Below are 23,700 nucleotides of genomic sequence, written 5' to 3'. Positions count from 1 at the left end.
GGATGAAGGACCACAGGGGCACCTTTTGGACAACGGCATTGTCAATCTGGGGGGGAGGGGAGTGTGGATGTAAATCTAGCAGATTAAAAAGTTGAGGGGACGTGCAACGTGACGGTTGGTGTTCCAGTCTGACACACCACTACACTATCTCTGTAAAGAACCTCTGACAGGGGCTCTTTCCATGTGATCAGCCGTGTCCAATCACGGCTGATCACGATGCAAACGGGAAGAGCCGTTGATTGGCTTTTCCTCACTCGCGTCTGACAAACACCAGAAGAGGAGAGCCGATCAGCTGCTCTCCTGATGGGGTGGAGGGGGTCTTTACTGATTGTTTTTCAGCGCAGCCCAACCCCCTCCCCCCCCTCTCTGATGCCCGCTCAGGACCACCAGGGATGGCAACACACTGGACCACTAGGTATGTAAAAAATACAGGTGTAGCCTAGATCAACCAAATATCTTACATGAAGAAGAATAGTGGTGTGTCTATTAACAATTCAATGTACCATTTCCAGCTTCATCCAATAGGATGCAGTTCTGCTGGTCAAACACATATACCAGAAAAACAAGAGAATATAGTTCTCATAAAAGACCAGAACTCTCTGAAAAAGACTATTGAATTTTATTAAATAGAAAAAACACACAGCAAAAAAAAACTATGAAACAATATTAGATGGCAGATAAACAGAGAGGTTTTAACAATTAAAAAAGACGTTGTCATATATTTAAAAAATCAGGGGAATCGCAGCTGCACATCACACATACAACACCCAATCGGGCACTATAACCAATATAGCATAGCTACAAATGTAACGTCCCAGGGGCTGTAAGGAAGTAGAGGCTGAGATTAATGCAGTCCTGTGGGCCAGGGGTTCCAATGGGCTATATGTAATGTTATACAAGGAAGGGATTCCTGAATGAAGGTAATGGCTGGGTGGATGCGTGGGGGTAAGGCTATCGCAGGTCAGAAAAGGTGCTTGTCAATCACAATGACCGTTGTATTTCGGTATAGTCCATGGAATGTCACGTGACTAATTGGACCAATATGCACAATTCCACCACACGTGATAGTGCTCTTAGCTGTGCATATATCAACTCCTGTGAGACGTATGTGGCAAAGCTGCGTATGTGGGGGAGAATAGTGCACAAAGATCAAACTTGTGTATCCATATTGAAAGGCAGTAGATGGAAATAAAGTCTCACCCAATCGTCGGCAGCAATGGCAATACTCTGTTTCAAAGAAAATCTCATACCCCACAGTACTCGCAACAAGGAGCGGGGCTCACAAGGAGCTACACAGCGCTCACACAGGAGGAGACGGCTTCCGCAAAATACAGTCAGTATCGTACTTGAGGCTGTGTGGATGGCTCCGCATATAATCCAGTAACCCGGAAGGTTTGCCGTGGAGAGTGTGTGGTGGACCAAGCAGTACCCTCAGTGCATCAGCTGGAGCTTCCCAAAAGACGTGCTGACATCACGCTAAACCAGGTATCCCATCATAGACCACAGGCAGCTGCCAATCATTTCCCATCGGCAGTGCTGCCTTTATCAGTGCCCATCAGTGAAGGAGAAAACTTACATATTCACAAAATGTTATAACCCAAAAAAATTTTTATTTATTTTTTTCAAAATTTTCAGTTTTTTTTTTTGCAAAAAATATAAACCGCAGGGGTTTAATAACCATCAAATAAACGCTCTATTTGTAGGAACAAAATGATAAAAAAAATCTGTTTTGGGTACAGTGTAGCATGACAATGCAATTGTCATTTAGGCAGCACTGAAATATGAAAATTGGCTTGGGCAGGAAGCTAAGTGCCTGCTATTGAAGTGGTTGAGCATATCGATTGATTTCCCTTAAGATAATAGCTGCAGCTTTTAAGATATTTTTATATCCTTTTGAATACATACTTTTTCTTGACTGTCAAGCTCTCACTGCAGTTATAGCGTGTGTTTTATTTATTCATTTTTTTTTTTTTTTTAGTGGCAAATCATTTGTCTCAACCCTTTTAACTGAATTTGTTGAAAAGCAAACTAACTGGCAGAATCATCAAGTGAAAGGGCCTAAACAAGAAAGCGTTTACTGGTACCACATTTAAGAACTGGTAATCAGCAATATGTTTGTTTGCTTTTGGTTTTCAAAGCCCTTTTAATTTGGGAGAAGAATTTCAGATTGGAACCAACCAGGTATGTCACAGCTTCCCTCAATCGAGGAGACCTTCAAGGAGGCCTCTGGACTTCGGTGTGTGTGGTGTCCACAGAGGCTTCCTTGAAAGTCTCCTTGATTGATGGCGGCTGTGACATACCTGGTTGGTTCCAATCTGAAATTCTGAGCCCAAATCGATGAATTGGAAAAAATGAGGACATGGAGGTACCTACCTCCATGTCCTCATTTTTTTTATTTTATTTTTTCACTGCATTGATTTTCTAAACTCACCAATGTTCTGGCCCCAGTATTGGCTATGCTCCTGGGGCATTCCCATTTGGGGTTCTCTAGATTACTACCTGCTGAAGGAACAGTCGGTGCAGGATAACCTAGCCTTTAACATCCAAACCTTGCTGGTTGGCTCTTGAACCTCCCAGAAATCAGCGCTGGAGTTTAAATATCTTGGTCTAGCCACATTTGCAGTTTCTCTATTCGGAGACTTGTACTCTTTAGTCCTGGAGTCACCTGAATCTTAACTTCTGCATGAAAGTCTTGGGGCTGATGGTAGCATCCTTTTTGAGGTAGCCCTATTTGTTTAATTTCTCACCAAACCCCTACAACACAGCTTTTTATTTTGTTGTGGGACAAGTCAATCCAGTCCTTGGGGATTTGGCGCCAAGACCAGGTTTCCTCAGACGTGCTAGCTCTGGAATCCAACTTTTGGAGTCCAATAAAAAAAATTTCCTGTCTTCTGTAAGATCCGAACAATGAATGCCATGCTGTCAGGCTGAGGTGGAGTCCTGGGTACTTTGTTGGTGCAAGGTACTTGGATGTTGGAGCAATCTCCTCACCCAATCAACGTTGTGGAAATTCATGCAGGCTGGTTGTCTTTGCTATCTTGGCTCAGAAGTGCCTCTTGAGCTCCTAGTTTTCTGTTTTCTGTTCACATGTTCTGCAAAGGTTCTTCAGACAACCCATTGAGCTGCAGGCAGTCCCCAGTTTTTTCTGTTATGTTGTTGGACCTGTTTAGTATTGTGCTTTGTGTTGCCTACCCCACGATGGGACTTATTTTGCGCATCTCTACAGTAGAAGACCTCCCACACTAAGGCTAGGTTCACACTACTGCGAATTTAAAAATCACGATTTTACCGCGATTTCACGGCTGCGGTTTTGCCGCGATTTCGGCCGCGATTTAAGAGACATCTGTGCAGGCCCGAAATCGCAAAAGGTAGTACAGGAACTACTTTTTAAAAATAGGTGCAGCGGCGCAGATGCGGCGTCGCACCGATTAGGACGGTGCCATTGCCGGCAAATGCCGCTGATTTTGAGATGCGATTTGACATGTGAAATTGCATCTCAAATCGTACCCAGTGTGAACCTGGGCTAAATGCGAGAGATTTTTCTACTCCCTGTAAATACATTTTCTTGGAGTCCATTATGGCAGTGGTTCTCAACCTCTGTTCTCAGCTACCCTCAACGGGCCTTGTTTTGGGAACTTCCTTTAGATTAAATGGCTCTTATCATATTGATATTGATTTAAAGCAGCTGTGCAAGGTAAAGGAAAACATGGCCAGTTGGGGGTAATTGAGGACTGAGGTTGAGAACCACTGCATTAAGGGGCCACGGGTCCCACACCTAATGTGTTTAAACTTTGGTCTTGGTACTGCTTGCCACAAAACTAAGGCATGCTGGGAGAAGCAATGTACAATCCTGTAGATGGCAGTATATTCTGACAGTATAAAGTTTCCTGTCTTGTACAGGAAGTAAAAAAAGCCTATGGTTTTTCATTTATTTAACAGCTATAACTTTGAATGATCAACCAACAAGAAGCAAATGAGTTAATTGTGTTGGTATTTGCGCACACTTTAAATTTATATAACTTTTTTACAAGAAGAACCTTTTGTGGATGCTTGGCAAGAGCAGTATTGCTGATCAAACTTTACAGTCTAGTGTAGTGAATGCTAACTTGTTGCTACTGATAACTCTGGTCCTATTGTCTCACTGTTGAACAATTATCTTGTTCTTCCCTGGTTACATGGTAGTTTCACCTATATTGAATGGCAAAGGTTGCTTATATTTTTGGCTTTGACTTTAAGATCCTCTACTTTAAATCTCCAAAATTAAAAAAATGTAAGCAGGAAAGATCTAGTACACTTCATTATATCACTATACTCTTAGATAAGATCATTAGGGTCTATTCACACAGGCTTGCTGCCATATGCTCCCTTTTTTTTTTTTTTTTTTTTTTTTTTTTTTTTGACTGAACTTTTTTTGAAGTGAACAAAGTGACAGTTCGTGACACTGTATAGAAGTGCAAGGCCATCTAGAGTGGTGACATATTTGGCAAATGTTGCATAATTTCGCACAGCTCTGGAACACAGTAAGACATGACATTGCAGTTGCGTTTTTTATTTTTTTTCTCCAAGGAGCCAAATCATTTTTAGATAAAAAGCTGCTGGGAAATGATCTTTAGATTGTTGAATAGAAATGCCATGTATCTACCGTATATACTTGAGTATAAGCCGACCCGAATATAAGCAGAGGCACCTAATTTTACCACAAAAAAAATGGGAAAACGTATTGACTTGGGTATAAGCCTAGGGTGTCTATCTGCATGCCTCACTGTGCCCATGCCTAGACTGGCGTTTTACATGGGAGTTTATGGAAGGGTGCCCGGCTTTGAAAAATTGGTGCTCCCCAGCCGTAGGCCCCCCAGACAACAAACTTTGCACACTTGAAGAGAAGACATTGGGCTACATGTGTGCCAAGTTCCGGGTCAAGGGGACCTACGACCAGCCAGTACCGGGTCCCCAAAATCTGGGAGATGGGGCGCAAAAAGGTGACTCGAGTATAAGCCGAGGGGGGCATTTTAAGCACAAAAAAAGTGCTGAAAAACTTTGCTTATACTAGAGTATATACGGTATATTGCAGAAAAAGCACCTTCTGCGCAAACACATTCATAACTCTGTGCCAGTTTTTGTAAGTATTACGTTTTTACACAAAAAAAAAACAGGTTGGTTGGGTTGTGATAAAATGTAATTTTAAATATGTAGATACTACTAAGGCTCAATGCACACTGCAAGCTGTTGGCTTTTTTTTTGTTCTGCTCCTAGAAGCTACATGGTGGTGTTCTATGTGTCCATGCACACTACTTTAGGCTATTGGCATTTTTGAACTTCAACATACACATGTGAAACTAATGCAACTTAAAAGGTGAAACTAATATGAGATGGACTCATTGCATGCAAAGCAAGATCGTTCAAGCCATGAAAACCCCAAATCCACAATCTCAAAAAATGTAATATTGTTTAAAGGTGCAATATTCTAGGCTCAAAGTGTCCCACTCTAATCGGCTAATTAAGCCATAACACCTGCAAAGGGTTCCTGAGCCTTTAAATGGTCTCTCAGTCTGGCTCAGTAGGAATCATGGGAAAGACTGCTGACCTGACAGTTGTGCAGAAAACCATAATTGACACCCTCCATAAGGAGGGAAGGCCTCAAAAGGTAATTGCAAAAGAAGTTGGATGTTCCCAAAGTGCTGTATCAAAGGACATTAATTGAAAGTTATGTGGAAGGAAAAAGTGTGGAAGAAAAAGGTGCACAAGCGGCAGGGATGACCGCAGCCTGCAGAGGATTGTCAGGAAAAGGCCATTCAAAAGTGTTGGGGACTTTCACAAGGAGTGGACTGAGGCTGGAGTCGGTGCATCAAGAGCCACCACACACAAGACGGATCCTGGACTGCCTTCTAATGTCGTATGCCTCTTGTCAAGTCACTCCTGAACAACAAACAACGTCGGAAGCGTCTTTCCTGGGCTAAAGAAAAACAGACCTGGTCTGTTGCTCAATGCTCCAAAGTTCTCTTTTCTGATGAGAGCAAATTTTGCACCTCATTTGGAAACCAAGGACCCAGAGTATGGAGGAAAAATGGAGAGGCACACACTGCAAGATGCTTGAAGTCCAGTGTGAAGTTTCCTGTCTGTTTTGATTTGGGGAGCCATGTCATCTGCTGGTGTTGGTCCACTGTGCTTCATTAAGTCCAGGGTCAATGCAGGCGTCTACTTCATGCTTCCTTCCGCAGACGAGCTCTATGGGGATGCTGACATAATTTTCCAGCGGGACTGCTTACACTGCCAAAAGCACCAAAACCTGGTTCAATGACCATGGGATTACTGTGCTTGATTGGCCAGCAAACTCGCCTGACCTGAACCCCATAGAGAATCTATGGGGCATTGCCAAGAGAAATATGACACATGAGACAGAACAATGCAGAAGAGCCTAAGGCCGCTATTAAAGCATCCTGGTCTTCCATAATACCTCAGCAGTGCCACAGGCTGATCGCTTCCATGCCATGCTGCATTGAGGCAGTAATTGATGCAAAAGGGGCCCAAACCAAGTACTGAGTACATATGCATGCTTATACTTTTCAGAGGTCCGATATTCTATGTACGATCCTTGTTTTATTGATTCATACAATTAGAATATTACATGCAGATTGTGTGGATTTGGGGTTTTCATGAGCTGTAAGCCATAATTGTCACTAGGGTTGTCCCGATATCAATACTAGTATCGTAACAGATACAGAGCATTTGCCCAAGTACTTGTACTCCGCCAAATGCTCCGATGCTTCACCTGATACCTGGGCAGTCAGGGTGATATCAGTGTGGTGGGGGAGTTACAAGCACTGATCACCCTGTATAGATTTAAAAGTCTGACAGCCGGTCCTCTCTATCAATACCCCCCGCCGCGGTGATCGGTGCTTCTCTCTCGCACACGATCACCCTGTCCCCTATCCTCCTCCAGTCCCCCTCCGTTCTCTTCTACGTGTCCCCCTTGTGCATCTGTTCCCCTCTCTTCTCCTCCATACTGCCGTCCTCCTCAATCTGTCAGGATGGAGAGCGCAGGTAGGAGCCGGTAAACCGGCTCCTTGGTTTTCTGAATGGACAGTCGGTGATCACCGACTCTGTCCATTCACATAACTGAAACATCGTAACCTCCTGTGATTATGATGTCTCAGTTAACCACTTAAGGACCGCCGCACGATGATGTACGTCGACAGAATGGCACGGCTGGGCACAAGGGTGTACATGTACGTTCCCTTTTAAGAACCCCAGCCGTGGGTCATGCGGCACTCTCGCGACCCGGTCCGAAGCTGCGGGACCCACGGACCCGATCGCCGCCGGTGTCCTGCGATCGGGTCACAGGAGATGAAGAACGGGGAGGTGAGTGTAAACAAAGCTTCCCCGTTCTTCTCTGTGGCTTGTCACTCAGTCTGTTCCCTGTCATAGGGAACGCCAATCAGTGACGTCACACGTCCAGCCACGCCCCCCTACAGTAAGAAACACACATTACCAACAAAGGAAAGCTCTATTTGTGGGAAAAAAGGACGCCAATTTTGTTTGGGAGCCACGTCGCACGACCGCGCAATTGTCAGTTAAAGCGACGCAGTGGCGAATCGCAAAAAGGGGCCAGGTCCTTAACCTGCATAATGGTCCAGGTTTTAACCGGTGAATGAATGAAGGGAAGCCGCTGTCTTCTCTGCATTCATTTTCAGTGCAGCGGAGGCTGCTGAGAAAGGGACTGGGGAATCTGTGTCCCTAGTTCCTTTTCCCTGTCTCAAAGGGGAGATGTCAGAGGTCTGTTAAGACCCCTGAGATCTCACCATAGCCCCTCAACAGGGCTGATAAAAAAAAAAAAACACATGTGCCGATGTCACATGAGATTAAATAGAAGTATCGGTCTCGGCGAGTCTTTAAGTGGTATCGGGACAACCCTAATCCTCACAATTATGACAAATCACGGCTTGAACTATCTCCTATATTGGTTTCACCTTTTTTAAGTTGCATTAGTGAAATGAACTTTTTTCACATTTTTAGAAGAACATTTTTTTTTATTTTTTTTTGTACATTTTTGCTGGAGCATTTTCTCCAGCAGAAAAAAAATATATAAATGCTCCTAACATATATATATATATATATATTTTTTTCTTCATGTACTGAAGAAAACTCACGCGGACTGTGTGTTTGTCTGTTTTTCATCCATCGCTGTGGTAAAACGGGTAATCATCAATTTACATCCTGTATCTGTCAACATCCATTTTTTTTTTTTAAATGGAGCGAAGCCCAATTTTCGTTCTGTAAAAAACACAATGGGTAAAACTGATGTAAACGGACAAACATTACATTTTTGCATTGATTATAGATGTAAAAAAAAATGAGCAGCTGATTAATTACTCAACTAATGAAATTAACGGTCCACATGTATGTAAGGCCCCTAGACCTTTCTAAAAGCTACTAAAATGCTGCTACAAGCTGTTGGCATTTTTCATCCAGTGTTTGTTTTTTGTTTAAAAAAAATAACCAATCGTTTGCATTGAGGCTTTTATGAGTTTTTTTTTCATCCGGATTTTTTTCTGGAGCTTATAGTGTGCATGGAGCTTTAAAGTGAAGATAAATCTGCTTTACAATTACAGTAACTTGTTTTTGGAAAGAGCAGTTTGTGAGCCTTGGCCTTGCCTGTTAGGTTATATGTGAACTCACAGCTGTGGAAAGTCGGTAGGTATCTCCATCTGTTTTCTATTTTTCTCTCTCCTTTTTTTGAGTTGTGCAACACATTTCCTGTTACTGCTGTATCCTTGCCCCTGAGTGTTGTTTTAAGCAAATACAGTATTGAAGCATCTGTAAGCTCTGGCATTCTGGCCCTGTTATGCAAATTATAGCTGTAGTTTTATTCTACATATATGTGCCATCAGCTATATGTGCTTTTTATGAATACATATTGTACCTACGCTTAATTTGCCAATACATTCCAGAGTGGTTGGTTTTCTTGGTCACGTTTACCTACATCTTTCAACTTTTAAAAATGTGTGTAGGCCTACTGCTAGATTTGCCATTAGAAAATGCCTTTCATAAATATATATTTGTTTGTCCGGTGTCTCTTATTTAGACAACCCTCACTGACACTAGCTATATCGTACAGCTTGGCAAAGAGTAGTTGCGCAATGAAGGAACTTTGGCACACTAAGGAGGTCACCTTTTTTGCTCTCCTCTCCAAACAAGCAGCAAGGTTTGTTACACTAAGCCATAGAGCTCTGCAATAAAATAAAAAAACAGATTGGCTTTACATTCTGCTCCTTTTTTCAGTCTAAATGGTGGTATTCAGGGGTTTCCTTTTAGACTAGCACGCAGACACATTGGTGTGCCATTTAGAAAGTATTTTTCATAAATTCACAACTGGCTTAACGTGATTGTTTACATTCACCTTGTAGAACAAATCCTAAGAATTTCCTGATAAGTCTATGGAGTCGGGCTGCACATGCTCAGTTTGTTGTGTATATTGCTAGTTTTTTTTTTTTTTGTACAGAGGATGCATGTTATCAGCACAGGGACAATCGGCACTGTCCAGACGGGGTTGGGGTTCTTGCAGTCTCATAGGTCAGTCAGAAAACTCCTCCTACGAGCTTTAACCAGTGCTTGGCTGGACACTGATAGACTTCACAAGACTGCTATATACTGCTGATGAGAAAAGGTATTTGGCAGTTTGTTTACTAAAATAATTGCATTTCCATGTACTGTGGGAAACCAGAATATAGTCAATGCAGGATCATAGGTTTAGTAACCCTTTAAATCTTTAATGTAGTGTGGCCTTTTGACAACTCATAAAGAAATCATCCCATGTCTTCCTGGTTCTAACACTCCGATTAATTATTTCCAGTGCCTCCCCTGCAGTCTAGCCAGTTACTTGGGAAGAGTTTGTTTTTTCTGTCTTTTTGTTATTACGGTTTGAGCTGTCTGTAGCTTGTGGAAATGTAACAAAACCTGCCTGTATACATTTCATTAAATACTTGCGCTAGTCTTCATTTTTCTTCCTAAATGGCACAGCTGCTTTTATAGGAGGTGCTGTGGGGTTTCATTGTAGCCCGGGATGGGTAATCTGTGTCTCTAATATTGTGATTTATTTAAATTCTCCAAATAAAATTTTCAACTAAATAAGTTAAAATAAAACGTTCCCATCACCAATATGATACTTCAAAGTGTAGAAAGATCTTTGATCCAAAGTGACCACCAAAACGAATACAGTAGAACGCACGTACCTGAAGTGCGTGCCTATCTCTCTACAGGATTAGGCAAACACGGCTTCTATTGCTTCCAAAATTCTTCTGAACCGGTGCAGTCCACTTTAAATTTTCACCTCCGCTGCTGTCCTCTCCATTCAGTGGTTTGGTTTCATAGCCAGCATAAAAATAACAAAAAACAGGCTCCCATAGTGTAGTTATCTTACATTTTGGTTCTAGAACCTAAACAATTTTTTTTAACTTGAATGCATTCCCCAAGCCCCCCCCCCCCCCCCTTACCTGAGCCCTCATTCAGTCTTGCGAAGTGCATGTCTGCAGCTCTTCTCTCTCCTCACTTCAGGGTCTTGTTTGCTTTGCTGGGGCACCAGAAAGCAAGGTCTTCCAGTGCTGTCCATCAAAACCAGTGATGAGGAGGCGGGGCTAAGTCCTGCTTTTTGTGTCAATGAATGCAGCAGCACAGGTGCTCCCTTCCCATGGGGACACTCGACAGAGGATGGACCAGGAGGTCCGTGGCCGCTTTGTGCAATTCCATTGCACAGAGCAGGCACGTATATAGACCTTGTTTTCATAATATATATATATTTTTTTTGTTCTTTTAACCACTTAAGACCCAGACCTTTAGGCAGCTAAAGGACCCGTACAGGTTTTGCGATTCGGCAGCACATCGCTTTAACAGACAATTGCGCGGTCGTGCGACGTGGCTCCCAAACAAAATTGACGTCCTTTTTTCCCCACAAATAGAGCTTTCTTTTGGTGGCATTTGATCACCTCTGCGGTTTTTTATTTTTTGCGCTATAAACAAAAATAGAGTGACAATTTTTTGAAAAAAATTCAATATTTTTTACTTTTTGCTATATCCCCCAAAAATATATATAAAAATACATTTTCCTCAGTTTAGGCCGATACAAGCAGATTCTTCTACCTATTTTTGGTAAAAAAAAAATCGCAATAAGCGTTTATCGGTTGGTTTGCGCAAAATTTATAGCGTTTACAAAATAGGGGATAGTTTTATTGCATTTTTATTTGTATTTTTTTTACTACTAATGGCGGCGATCAGCTTTTTTTTTTTTTTTTTCGTGAATGCGACATTATGGCAGACACTTGGGACAATTTTGACAAATTTTTGGGACCATTGTCATTTTCACAGCAAAAAATGCATTTAAAATGCATTGTTTACTGTGAGAATGACAATTGCAGTTTGGGAGTTAACCACAAGGGGGCGCTGAAGGGGTTATGTATGACCTAATGTGTTTCTAACTGTAGGGGGTGTGGCTGTAGGTGTGATGTCATTGATTGTGTATCCCTATAAAAGGGATCACACGATCGATGACTGCGCCACAGGGAAGAACGGGGAAGCTGTGTTTACACACAGGTCTCCCCGTTCTTCAGCTCCGGGGACCGATCGCGTGACTCCAGCGGCGATCGGTCCTGGAGCTTCGGACCGGGTTGCGGGCATGCGCCCACAGCTGGACACTAGCAGAGGACGTACCTGTACGTGCCCAGCCGTGCCATTCTGCCGACGTAAATGTGCAGGAGGCGGTCCTTAAGCGGTTAATGTACCTTTTTAACCTTTAATGCATTAAGGTGAAAATACTTCCGATACTGACCAGCCCCCTGTTTTACTCGCCTGAGGTAAGTATATATTTGTAATAAAAAAAAAAAGAGGGTTTACAACCCCTTTTAAGCTTTAAATGAAGCATATAGATGTGTTGGCAAAGATATACAGAGAAGCCACTTGCCGCCAGCTAGTCCAATCCTTTATTCAGCATTGGCCATGTTTCCATGAACTAATTTGCATATTTAAATATTTTTATGATGAAGGCTTACATTTGTTTTTTAATGAACACTCAGACCTGCATATGATGTGTAGTGGTCACATGACCTGGAATCACCGAAGTGTCAGCTGCTGGCTCTGAAAAGTTTATATGTTCCCCCTCCTATCTTCAGCACAGGGCTTCTTGCTAGGAGAGATTTATTCAGATTGTGGGTGGGAAGCGACAACGTTGCTTCCATCGGTGCACTCAATGCTAATGCCCGTACACACAATCCAAATATCGTAGGACTTTTTTCGCTTGATAGTCGCTAGTAGAAATTAAATGGGTTATTAAAGTCACAAATTCTCGTACAACAGAAAAAAGTCGAAGTGATGCCATGTGTTGTAATGTGTTTGTATTGTATTTTCGGACGATGACTGGACTAAATGAAAATCGTACGATCTGGTACCGTACAACAATTTTTTTTTTTTTTTTTTCATGCATGTCCGATAAAATATCGGATGAACTGTCATGATCGGCTCTCAAAAGCTCTGTACGAACGATCAGAATATCGTACGATTCTTCCTCAGACGAAATTTTTCGGACGATATTCGGATCGTGTGTGCGGGGCATTGGGCTGGTAATGCAGAAATAGAGTATATGTTAACACAGGCCCTTTATAACTGCCCAGTATACTTTCTTCTCTGTAAATGGGAGTTGAATTTTAAATCTCAAAATAAGGGAAATTGTTCAGACCTGTTTGCCAAAGGCTACAGTGATGAACATCAACTGAATAGCCAGTGTTATTATTTGAACCGCTGATAAGGCAATGTTGCCATGGAGCTTTGATGGGAAAAGACCTCAAGGAGACAGTTTCTGTAGCATTTGCTCATACCCCATGCCTAATAGAAAGTGACAGTTGCACACTGCTTTAATAATTCTACAGTGCTATGGATCTACTGATCAGAGGAGCAGCAGTGGCTGAAAATGAAAATGTTTGTTTCTTTAACTAACTTACAGTTTTTACTGCTGTTAATAGGCCAGGCTTTAGGATTATTAGGGGTTGAATGACACTAAAATCTGTTTAATGCCTTGCCTGACCTTTTTTCTCTAGGCAATGTAATACAAAATGTATAATTCACAATGTATGCAGTATTCCATCTTGAATTATAACAATGTTTATGATTAATTTAGCTATAATATTTTTAGATTATTTGCCAAGTAGTGGATCCTTTTTGTAATTAAGCGCCCTTCCTCTCTTTTTCTTATTTGTCTAAACATATTAAAATGTGCTAGCCAGTTTTTCTAGGCGTCATCCTCCATGTTTAATAAAAAAGAGAAAAAAATTATATCATATATTATACAATTTTTTTTTTTTTTTTTTTTAAGGCGCTTGAGCAAAAGGCTCAAAGGCTAACCACTTTTTTTTTTTTATACCATTTTTACACCCACATTTAGGGTTGAACCTATAGTTGACATTTATTTTTGTGCTTCTGCAGGTAGACTGTTTTGAGAAGCTTTTGCTGCAATTTTAGTATTTCAAACTGCAGCATATTGAACTACGACAATGAACAACCATCATAATAACCCTGTACTCCAAGATTCTTTCAACTGAGCAATTGCCTTCTGCTCTGCTTTTTGAATGGCCCCACTCTCCATTCACAAGCGTGGAATCTTGTGACTAAAAGCTTAGACGGCTGAAGTTGTTTGTAAAAGACTCCTCAAGGAAGATGTCTGTAGAGGCACTTGAAAAATTCATAAAATATGTCCCAGGAAGGAAGATTTTACTTAGATGGTGTATGATACCAAACCCTCACTACTACCTCTTCAAAGTGTAGTCCACCTAATCACTCTACCCAGGCTTCTAAACCGAAGTTTGGACCTTCCTTTCGTTGCAAGATTTGGCTCACATAGCACCCTTAAACCCTCTTTTCAATAAAGGGACACCCTCATTCTATTGGGGGTACATCTGTTGGCCTTTCTCTGGATCACATGTCCCAGAACTGATGGGTCAATCGGTGGTTTCAAAGGGTACAAAATAGAGCTCAAAACTCTGCCCTCTCAAATCGACCCAAGGACACTTAGATTTGCACAGTGCTCTGAACCATTGTCCCAGAGAGTAGTTGTGACAGTACTTCCACAATACAGGTTCAACGTGCCAAAGCCCAGTGGGAGCATTCATCTTATTCTGGACCTAAAATACCTTCGCTTTACAAAATTTTGCATGGAATTCACAAGATCAGTTATTGCCTATCTGGAACAAGGGGAATATATCCAAGATGCCTTTCTGAATGTTCCCATGCTCCTCTCCCTTGTAGCTGATGTCAAACGTCCACAGGACAATTCAGATGCTCTTGCCTTTATCTGGCCCTTGGGGCACTAATCCTCCCTTTTTGATACAAAACCGTATTCCTCACAATGATGGGGCACTATTCCTCCCAACTATACCAAATGTGGCAATGTTGGCTCCCACTGATACTAGGAAAATCTTCACTCTCACTGGCAACGGTCTGGTGTCCCTAACAGGGCTGTGGAGTCGGAGTCGAGGAGTCGGAGTCAGGGGAAATTTTGGGTACCTGGAGTCGGCAAACAATGCACCGACTCCGACTCCTACTAAATTTAGATTGGAATAAAAAAAGAGCTGGACCGTATTCGCGGATATATTCTCTCGTGTGTATGGGGCCTTACTGTTGAAGAAGCCATCCTTCCTTATCCAGAGATTGTTAGTGATGTGGCCAGAATAGTTACTGCAATGCCACCCACCCAAGTCAGTGTCGAAAGATTATTTTCAGCCCTAAAAATAATAAAGTCTGACTTAAGAGCCTCTATGAAAGAGGATCTGGCAGAGGCAATTCTCTTCCTTAGAACTCTACATTGAATTGATTTGCATTTGCTAAGCCTAGAACTACATTTCAAGATTAATATAAACCATTTCTAGGTTTTACAGATTTTGTTTTTGGTTCATTATAGATAAGCTTTGTTTTTGTTCTAAAACAACCAAATAATGTGGTTTGTATTTTTGAACTGGTAAAGATCCTGTTCCTGATGTTTATGCCTGCTGCTACTATCCAGCCACTTGATTGTTTTCACTGTGTTTGTCTTTTGCTTAAACTGTGCAATACAGTAGACTGTTGGCTTCCCAGCCAGTAGTCCTGTGGTAGGTTGCGTTTCTTTCCCTCAAGGAATGTATAAAATACATTTGCATATTAATACAGAGGAGTCGGAGTCGGAAGTACATAAAACTGAGGAGTCGGAACATTTATCTACCGACTCCACAGCCCTGGTCCCTAAAGTCTGAAGGAAAATAAACTGGCCCTTTTTTGTTTAGAACGTTTTTGGAGACCCCTGCTCTAGGTTGGGTTGCACATTAACAAATGTCCTATCCTACCTTCACTACATCTGGAATACTTGAGTCTAGTCTTGGACACATACCAAACAGAAGTTTTCCTCCAAGAAAATGCCTCTGCCTCAAAGCCCACACTCAAGATTTGGGATCAAAGCAACATCCCAAAAGGATATTTTCTGAGCGTTCTAGGCCTCTTGGTAGCCCTTTTTTTTTTTTTTTTTTTAAGCTTTACCATTTGCCCAGTTTTCTTTCAAGATCTCTCCAACAAAACGTTTAATTGAATTGAAACAAGCATACTCTATCTCTCGACCCGCCTATTCTATCCAGCCAAGTCATGAATTTCATAACTTGGTTAATCTCCAGCCTATTTTCTGATTCTCTATCACTGCAAAGTGATCAGATGTCATTCTTTCAGGCTGGGAAGGAGTGTTCTAGTACCTCACAGTACAGGTAACATGGTCACCTGCAGAAACCAAGCTACCCATAAACATCCTGGAGCTCAGGGCAATATAGTACTGACACTTTGAACAACCCCTTCAATCTCTGCAGCAATGCTGGCAGAACTCGTATACCTATTTCCCGAAAACAACCTCTGGATATGACACTGAGCATGTGCAAGCAACTTCTTTGGTCGACCATGGTGAGGCCTGTTCTGAGTGGAATCTGCCCTGTTAAACCGCTGTATGGTCTTGGCCACCGTGCTGCAGCTCAGTTTCAGGGTCTTGGCCATCTTCTAGCCTAGGCCATCTTTATATAGAGCAGCAATTCTTCTTTTTTTCTTTTTTTTTTTTTGCAGATCCTCAGTTCTTTGCCATTAGGTGCCATGTTGAACTTCCAGTGACCAGTATGTGAGAGTGATAACACCAAATCGAATAAACCTGCTCCCCATTCACACCTGAGACCTTGTAACACTGAGTCACATGACACTGGGTAGGAAAAATGTCTCATTGGGCCCAATTTGGACATTTTCTCTCAGGGGTGTACTCACTTTTGTTGCCAGTGGTTTAGACATTTATGGCTGTGTTATTTTAACTGTGTGTGTGTGTGTGTGTGTGTGTGTGTGTAATTTAATTTTGTATGTGTACACACAATCTATATTGCTCTGCTCCACCTCTAATCATATGTGCAACAATGATGTGCGATAAACAACTTCATATGGATGTCACAACCTAAGGCCCCTTTCACATTGTGGAGTTTTTCAGGCGGTACAGCGCTAAAAATAGCGCTGCTATCGCGCCTGAAAAACTCCTTCACTGCAGACTCCATGTGAAAGCCGGAGGGCTTTCACACTGAGGCGATGCGCTGACGGGAGACAAAAAAATCTCCTGTCAGCGGCATCTTTGGAGCGGTGAGAGGAGCGACGTGTATACCGCTCCTTCACCGCTCCTTCACCGCTCCTTCCCATTGAAAACAATGGGAAACCGCGGCAATACCGCCCGCAATGCGCCTCTATAGAGGCGCATTGCGGGCGGTATTAACTCTTTATCGGCCGCTAGCGGGGGTTAATACCGCACCGCTAGCGGCTGATACCCGCGGCAATTCCGGCGGTATAGCGCCGCTATTTTTAGCGGCGTTATACCGCCACCGCAGCTCCCGCCCCAGTCTGAAAGGGGCCTTATTTGTGCAGTGCACATACACAAAATAGGTGTAAAGAATTAGAATATTCACATATAAAGTAAATTATAACTATAAAAGATCACAGTGGAGGAATATTTGGGGGGAGGGGGGGCTCAATGGTATAAGAATAGGAAGCAAACCCATAATGATATACAGTAGATCATAACCCCCTAGCAACAAGGCAGGGTGATGATCACTCTCCCAAAGGACATATGAGAGGAGTGGATACGAAGTCCCACAAGAGGAGGAAATCCAGAGATGGTGCAAAACAATGGAAGTCTAAAATGGACTAAACAAATTGCATGTTAACCCAGCTAGTCACCCGTGGCCAATTGTCTGATGAAGTCAAGTAATTAATGATACACATTGAGCAGTGCCCTGTATGCAATGAATACTATTCTGAAAGCTGGTGTACATATCAATGAATGTGAATGCAGTATATCTTATTTTATAAAAAAAAAAAAAAAAAAATTAGTGCGGATTAGTGCACAGTGGAAGTGATTTTTCTCTTTTGAGCGTAATCTCTATGGTTCCGATCTGAGCAAGTGGTCCAATTTTGGGAGGCACTGGAGCACCAGGCCAGTGTAAACGTCCATAAAATTGCAACATTTTGGAAAAGAAACACACCGAGAGGCATAGTGATTTTAAAAAAAAACTCCTTTTTTTGCCACAAGTTTTTTTGGAAAATTAGTTATACATTTTTTTTGAAAAAATTTCAGATTTAATTTCTTCTTGCTAGTTTGGAAAATAAATGTGTGTGTGTGTGTGTGTGTGTAATTTTTATAATTTTTCCGATTGCCAGGTAGGGCTTCATCTGATTGTCAGATTTTTCTGATGTAAAAAAAAAATGAGACCCAAATAATTTCAGAACTTTTTCCACCTTTTACTGCAGTGCAAATCACATGCTATGTGCTTTCAGCCATACAGATGGTATGGCTGAAATCTCATCGCATTCGGAATGAACTCACACAGGACCCTTTTTTTTTTTTTTTTTTTTTTTTTTTTTGTCCCGCACCAGAATCTGATCGAATGGGTGTTCACACCTATGCGATCCGATTCATGTCCGAACTGACAGTTTGCAGTGCGATATGCGAGCTGAAATGGGGGTGTCATTAACAATGTAACATTCCCCAGCAGTTTGCATATGGCAGTGTGCGGGAACCCCCAGTGGATTCGCAGGGTTCCCGCATTGCACCAGTGTGAACCTAAAAACTGTACAACTTGAAATCTTTGGGCCTGGCTGCTGGTAAACGGATGTTTAGGAGCAGTTGGGCATTTTTTTCAACTTTTACTGAACTCTCCTATGTTAGCTTATCTGTCAATTTAGTCATTTTTTTATTTATTTTTTTTGCAAAAAAATTTGTTCAGACGCTGAGTTTAGAGGTATTTCAAATGCCGAACTGTGGTAAGCTGTGTATCGTTTATAGGTGTTTTGCGCAATTTTTCTTTTTTTTTAAATGCAAACGTGGCAAAATGGGGCTAAACGCGGCATTTAAACATGGGTTACTAGCAAGTTAAATCGTTCAGGAGAGGTTGTAAAAATGTCCCGTTTTTATATGAAGCCTCAAGCAGGCCATACACTATCGAATTTCGAACACATATTTTTTTTTTTTTTCAAAATCATACATTTTTTTTTTTTTGTGATGACGCCACCATTCATTTTCGAAATTCGGCCGACAAAACTTTGCCGGGAATATTCTCTTCTTGCACATGCACATTTTTTCTCCCACCATTAATCAGAAAATTGTTTTTCAAAAAATTTCCAACATGTCGGATTTCTCAAATTAGTTTGCCGCAAGAAAATCGGCTGTTGCTGCAGCCCACTAACGGTGTGAAATTCGTACGAAAAATCTTTGATATGATTTTCGAATTTCGAACCGTGTATGGCCTTTAGTGTGTGAGGAAAACTAAAAACTAAAATGTGGTTGTATAAGTGTGCAACCTTCTTTTAACTGGGGATGCAGCTGTGTTCAGAATTAAGCAATCGTAATCAAACTCATATTAAAGCGGGGGTTCACCCTTAGAGGGCACTTTTCCCCCTTAGATTCCTGCTCGTTTTTACTAGGGGAATCGGCTATTTATTTTAAAATATGTGCAGTACTTACCCGTTTACGAGATGCATCCTCTCCGTCGCTTCCGGGTATGGGCTTCGGGAATGGGCGTTCCTTCTTGATTGACAGTCTTCCGAGAGGCTTCCGACGGTCGCATCCATCGCGTCACGATTTTCCGAAAGAAGCCGAACGTCGGTGCGCAGTATAGAGCCGCACCGACGTTCGGCTTCTTTCGGCTACGAGTGACGCGACGGATGCGACCGTCGGAAGCCTCTCGGAAGACTGTCACTCAAGAAGGAACGCCCGCTCCCGAAGACCCATACCCGGAAGCGACGGAAGAAGATGCAGCTCGAAAACGGGTAAGTACAGCTCATATTTTAATACAAATAGCCGATTCCCCTAGACCGAACGAGCAGGAAGCTAAGGGGATAAAAATTTTTTTTTTTACAAATGGGTGAACTCCCGCTTTAAATAGAAGTCGGTACACACCTGCCAACATTTAAGTGCCTCTGATTTAACGCCAAATTAAGTTCAGCTGTTCTAGTAGGTCTTGTGTTTTTTTTTTTTTTTTCAAAAATGTGTTGTGGTCTGATTTAAAATCCAATGTCAAACTTTTTGGCCATAATTCCAAAATATATGTTTGATGCTAATCACCAAAAGATCACCATACCCACAGTGAAGCATGGTGGTGGCTACATGCTTTGAAACCTGTTCTTCAGCTGGAACAGGAGCCTTAGTCAAGGTAGAGGGCATTATGAACAGTTCCAAATACCAGTCAATATGGACGCATAACCAAAAAGACTGAGTACTGTAAGAAAATCAAAAGGTGCTTCAACAAAGTTTTAGTTTAGGGCCCCTTTCACACTATCAGCCCGCTTGGATCTGCCTTTCCGTTTTTTCAGGTGGATCCGGGCGGGCCACCCATTGATTTCTATGGGCAGGTGGAGATGTGTCCGCTGGCACCTGCCTGCCATCTCATCTGACCAAGATCCGCTCAAAACAGACGGATGTCAATCCATTTGCCATCCATCTGGTGAATAGAATGGGATCTGATGAAAACGGACATGCTTTCTGTTTTCGTCTGATCTTCCCATAGAGATCAGCGGGGCTTTGACAGATCCATCCCTGCAGTATGCAGAGACAGACTGGTCATCCGCCGACTCAGCGGGGATCAACAGCTCGATCTCCCGCTGAGCTAACTAAGTCCGCTGAGTGCATCCTCCCCGTGAAATGGGCCTTTATGTGCGTGATGTGTGTGTGTGTGTGTTTTTTTTTTTTTTTCTTTAACCCCATCACCCCCCCCCCCCCCACACACACACACAAGATAATTCCCCCCCCCCCCCTCAGCTTTGTGGTGACCAGTCTTTGTAGAAAGCCTTTGCGATTTGGCTGCGTTGTACCACAAGCTGTATAATGTGTCTGAAAAGTGCCATACTACAATAGAAATTGTTCACTATAGAGGTGGCATCTGATGGAATGAGGCTGATATGAGGTCCCAGACTATCTGTCCACTGCTACCCATATAGGATGGGCATTGAAGGGGCTGCAGATGGCTAACTCTCTGGTGTCTGTTTTTATGAATCTGATCAGCGGTGATCCAAAGTATCCATAAACCGTTTTTGAAACACAGATGATCGGGGGAGAACATGTTCTCCGCTGATCATCTCCACATACTGAGAAGCTGTGATTGACACAGAAACGGACAGTTTATGAAGCTGCTGTGGGGAAGTGAAAAGAGAATCCCAGGGGAAGAAGTAAGGCTTTTGACTTCCTCGTTCAGACACCCCCAAGACAGTAATCATGTCCCCCTGCTGTGTGTATATATTTAGTGTAGGGGGACAAATATTTTATTAGGTGCGTGGTCTCTGGGAATGTACGTGTACTGAGCAGTGATAATTTATCACTGCCTTAATAAGGACACCTCAGTGTTTCAGTGAATATCTGGTACTGTAATCTCGTAAAAAGTCTCACGGGATTCCAGTATTGGGGGCCGGTCTCCACTGTTGGAAATGTTTTGTAGATCGCTTCACTCCTCTAAAGGAGAAGTGATCTACAAAGCTTCATAAACTGGCATCCAGAAGAGAACGATCTCCTCTGAGAATCTCAGAGAATGGAGCAATGAAATTTTTTCACTGCTTCATAAACTGACACCCAAGTTCGTAAAAGAGTAGTCATGTGTGCCCTGTGGCCCTCTCACAAAGTTTATATAACTTCACCCCAGGCTTGTTTAATTGGTGTTGCTGTTTGATGCTTAGTCTGCTTATGAAATGTATAAGGGACTCCAATACAGATTTTTTTTTTTTTTGCTGGGTATACATTTCAGAATATCTTTTTGAAGACAGTTTAGGGCTGAAACTAATTGTTATCGATCATAAAAATAAAATGTCTGTCAACTATTTTTCATTAGATTAGTTGACCTGCATACATAATGCATTATTTGTTTACAACTCGGGAAATAAAGTGCAGAACACATACAGCTCAGTAAACCATCTATACATGTCAGCAAGTGCCTGGGAACTTTGAATGTGTGAGGAGCAATGCCTCATGAGACTTGTAGTCCTGGGCAGGAGAAGGAAGTGATTTAAAGTGATTGATACTAAAGGCAGATGTGTGTTTTTAACCTTGCTTTAGGGGCACTCTACACATTTATGGCTTGCTATAAGAGAACTCTGAATGCAGGAGGAGCCAGAAGAGGAGAATCGGGCTGCTCTGTGCAAAAACCATTTCACAGGGCATGTACACGTGACATGTATGTTTTAAAAAAAATCCAGGTTGACGATTGCTTTAAGGGGTCTGTGCAGGGAAGATTAGTTGAACCCAGAGAAGGTGGAGACTGATAGACTGGAGGTAATATAAGTCATCACAGTTTTTAAATTTAAAGTAAGCATTTACCAGTATTGTGCAATTTTAATTTTGCTCTGGTTCACACTAGTGCGACTTGTGACTCTTTTTTTGGCAATTTAAACCACAGAGAATAGCAGACGCATACAAAAGAAGTTTCTTTCAAATCTTACAGGGCTACTTAAAACACCTGATCCTAATAAATGTGGAGATTTAATCACGCTGTAAGGCCATATCGTGCTTAAGCCCACCACTGCATCAATGTACTCCATTTTCAGTGGACCTTGCCCAACCCCTGAATAAAAACACCACGCCATACCCCACCCTCCACCAAGTTATATGGACCAGAGCACAAAGCAAGGTCCATATAGACCTGGATTAGTGAGTTTGGGGTGGAGTCCTGACCTCATTGAGATAGAAAACCTTTTGTGAGGAATTGGAGTAGAGACTGCAAGCCAGACCTTCTCATCCATACCTGATCTCATAAATGCGCTTCTGTAAAGAATGGTCAAAAATTCCCTGACACACCCCTAAACCTTGTGGACAGCTTTCCCAGAAGAGTGGAAGCTGCTAAGGGCGGGCAAACTCAATATTGAACCCTAGGCACTAAGACTGGGATGCCATTAAAGTTCATGTGCGTGTAAAGGTAGGCATCCCTAGTCTATAAACATTTTGGATTGTTTTTGTTTTTTTGCTAAATATCTACGTGAGTTGCCATATGTTGTCAATAGAAGGCAAAGTAAAAAGTATACATGATTTCCTTTTGGATCTCTCCTGCCACCAGAGGATGTTGGGAAAACACTGGTAATTTCAGGTACAGGTATAATAGTGATTTTACCCTCTGCCTCCCACAATACAGAGCAAACTGCTTGAGCCATTAGCATTGGTAGTGAGGGATAGAAAGTTTCTGGAGCACCAGATTGGAATAATTAAAAATGAAGAAGGTAAACAAAACTTTGCTGTAAAGTGTACCAAATTACTTTACTCAAAAGTAAAGGTTTTACTGTACCTTGCCGTAGGAATCTTCTAAAACCTATTTGTGCAATTCTTATTCCTGTTTTTCTTCCTTGCAGTGAAAATCTCCTTTTTGGGATGGGCAACCCTCTTCTAGATATTTGTGCGGTGGTGGACAAGGACTTTCTTGACAAGTATGTAAATGTTGTTGTTTGTGTTTTTTTTTTTTTTTTTTCTCTCTTAAAGTTTCTGTTTAATTTGCATGTTCATACACAGGTGATAACAGACTATGCGGTTAAAAATGTACTAACCTGCATGCAGGCCTTGCTGTGGTACTATGATCAGGCTTGGATTTTGAAATAAGCTTTTCTGGAATGCAACCTGTTTATTTTGCAAGTAATGTATAAAGAATTCATCTCTTTATATTTACAAATTTAGTTACATGCTTTAAAAAACTATTTTATAGGAAGCATACATGCTTTCAAATATAGAACACTAGGTTCACAGTGCACAGGTGTATGCACAGTTTTTGCTTTTTACCTGATGTCCCATAGACTTTCTATTGGGTCATGCGTTTTTGGCTTGTTTACTAAAAGTGCATCAAAGCGTGCAGGACTTTTGCTGCACTTACACAAAATGTGCCATTAACCTACGACCTTACAAAGTCTTTGGGACTGTGGGTAAAATGTGTGGAAACCAGATACACCAGCGCTGTGTGTATCCAGCTTAAGACAACTTTCACACTGAGGCAGTTTTTAGGCGCTTTAGCACTAGAAATGGCACCTGTAAAGCGCTGGAAAACTGCTTTCACACCCGGACGGTGCGGTTGTGGGACGTTGGATAAAGTACTGCAAGCAGCATCTTTGTGGCAGTTTGGGAGCACTGTATACAGCACTCCCAAAACGCTCCTAGAATGAGTGGCGCTT

At 42.0% G+C, this 23,700-nt stretch overlaps 1 protein-coding gene across 3 annotated transcripts in view; it reads left to right on the top strand.

Moving 5' to 3' along the window:
- The window catches only part of ADK (adenosine kinase), a 223,684-nt gene that overhangs the window by 30,763 nt on the left and 169,221 nt on the right, over nucleotides 1-23,700 (top strand). For all 3 annotated transcript variants that reach the window (XM_040320662.1, XM_040320664.1, XM_040320663.1), the window contains exon 2: nucleotides 22,894-22,968. In XM_040320662.1, the coding sequence (XP_040176596.1) occupies nucleotides 22,894-22,968 (75 nt within the window). The remainder of the gene's footprint in view (nucleotides 1-22,893; nucleotides 22,969-23,700) is intronic.

The sequence above is a fragment of the Rana temporaria genome, chromosome 8, assembly GCF_905171775.1.
Source record: "Rana temporaria chromosome 8, aRanTem1.1, whole genome shotgun sequence".
Lineage (NCBI taxonomy): Eukaryota > Metazoa > Chordata > Amphibia > Anura > Ranidae > Rana > Rana temporaria.
Note: the sequence above shows the minus strand (reverse complement) of the source record. Positions and strands in the feature narration are given on the sequence as shown.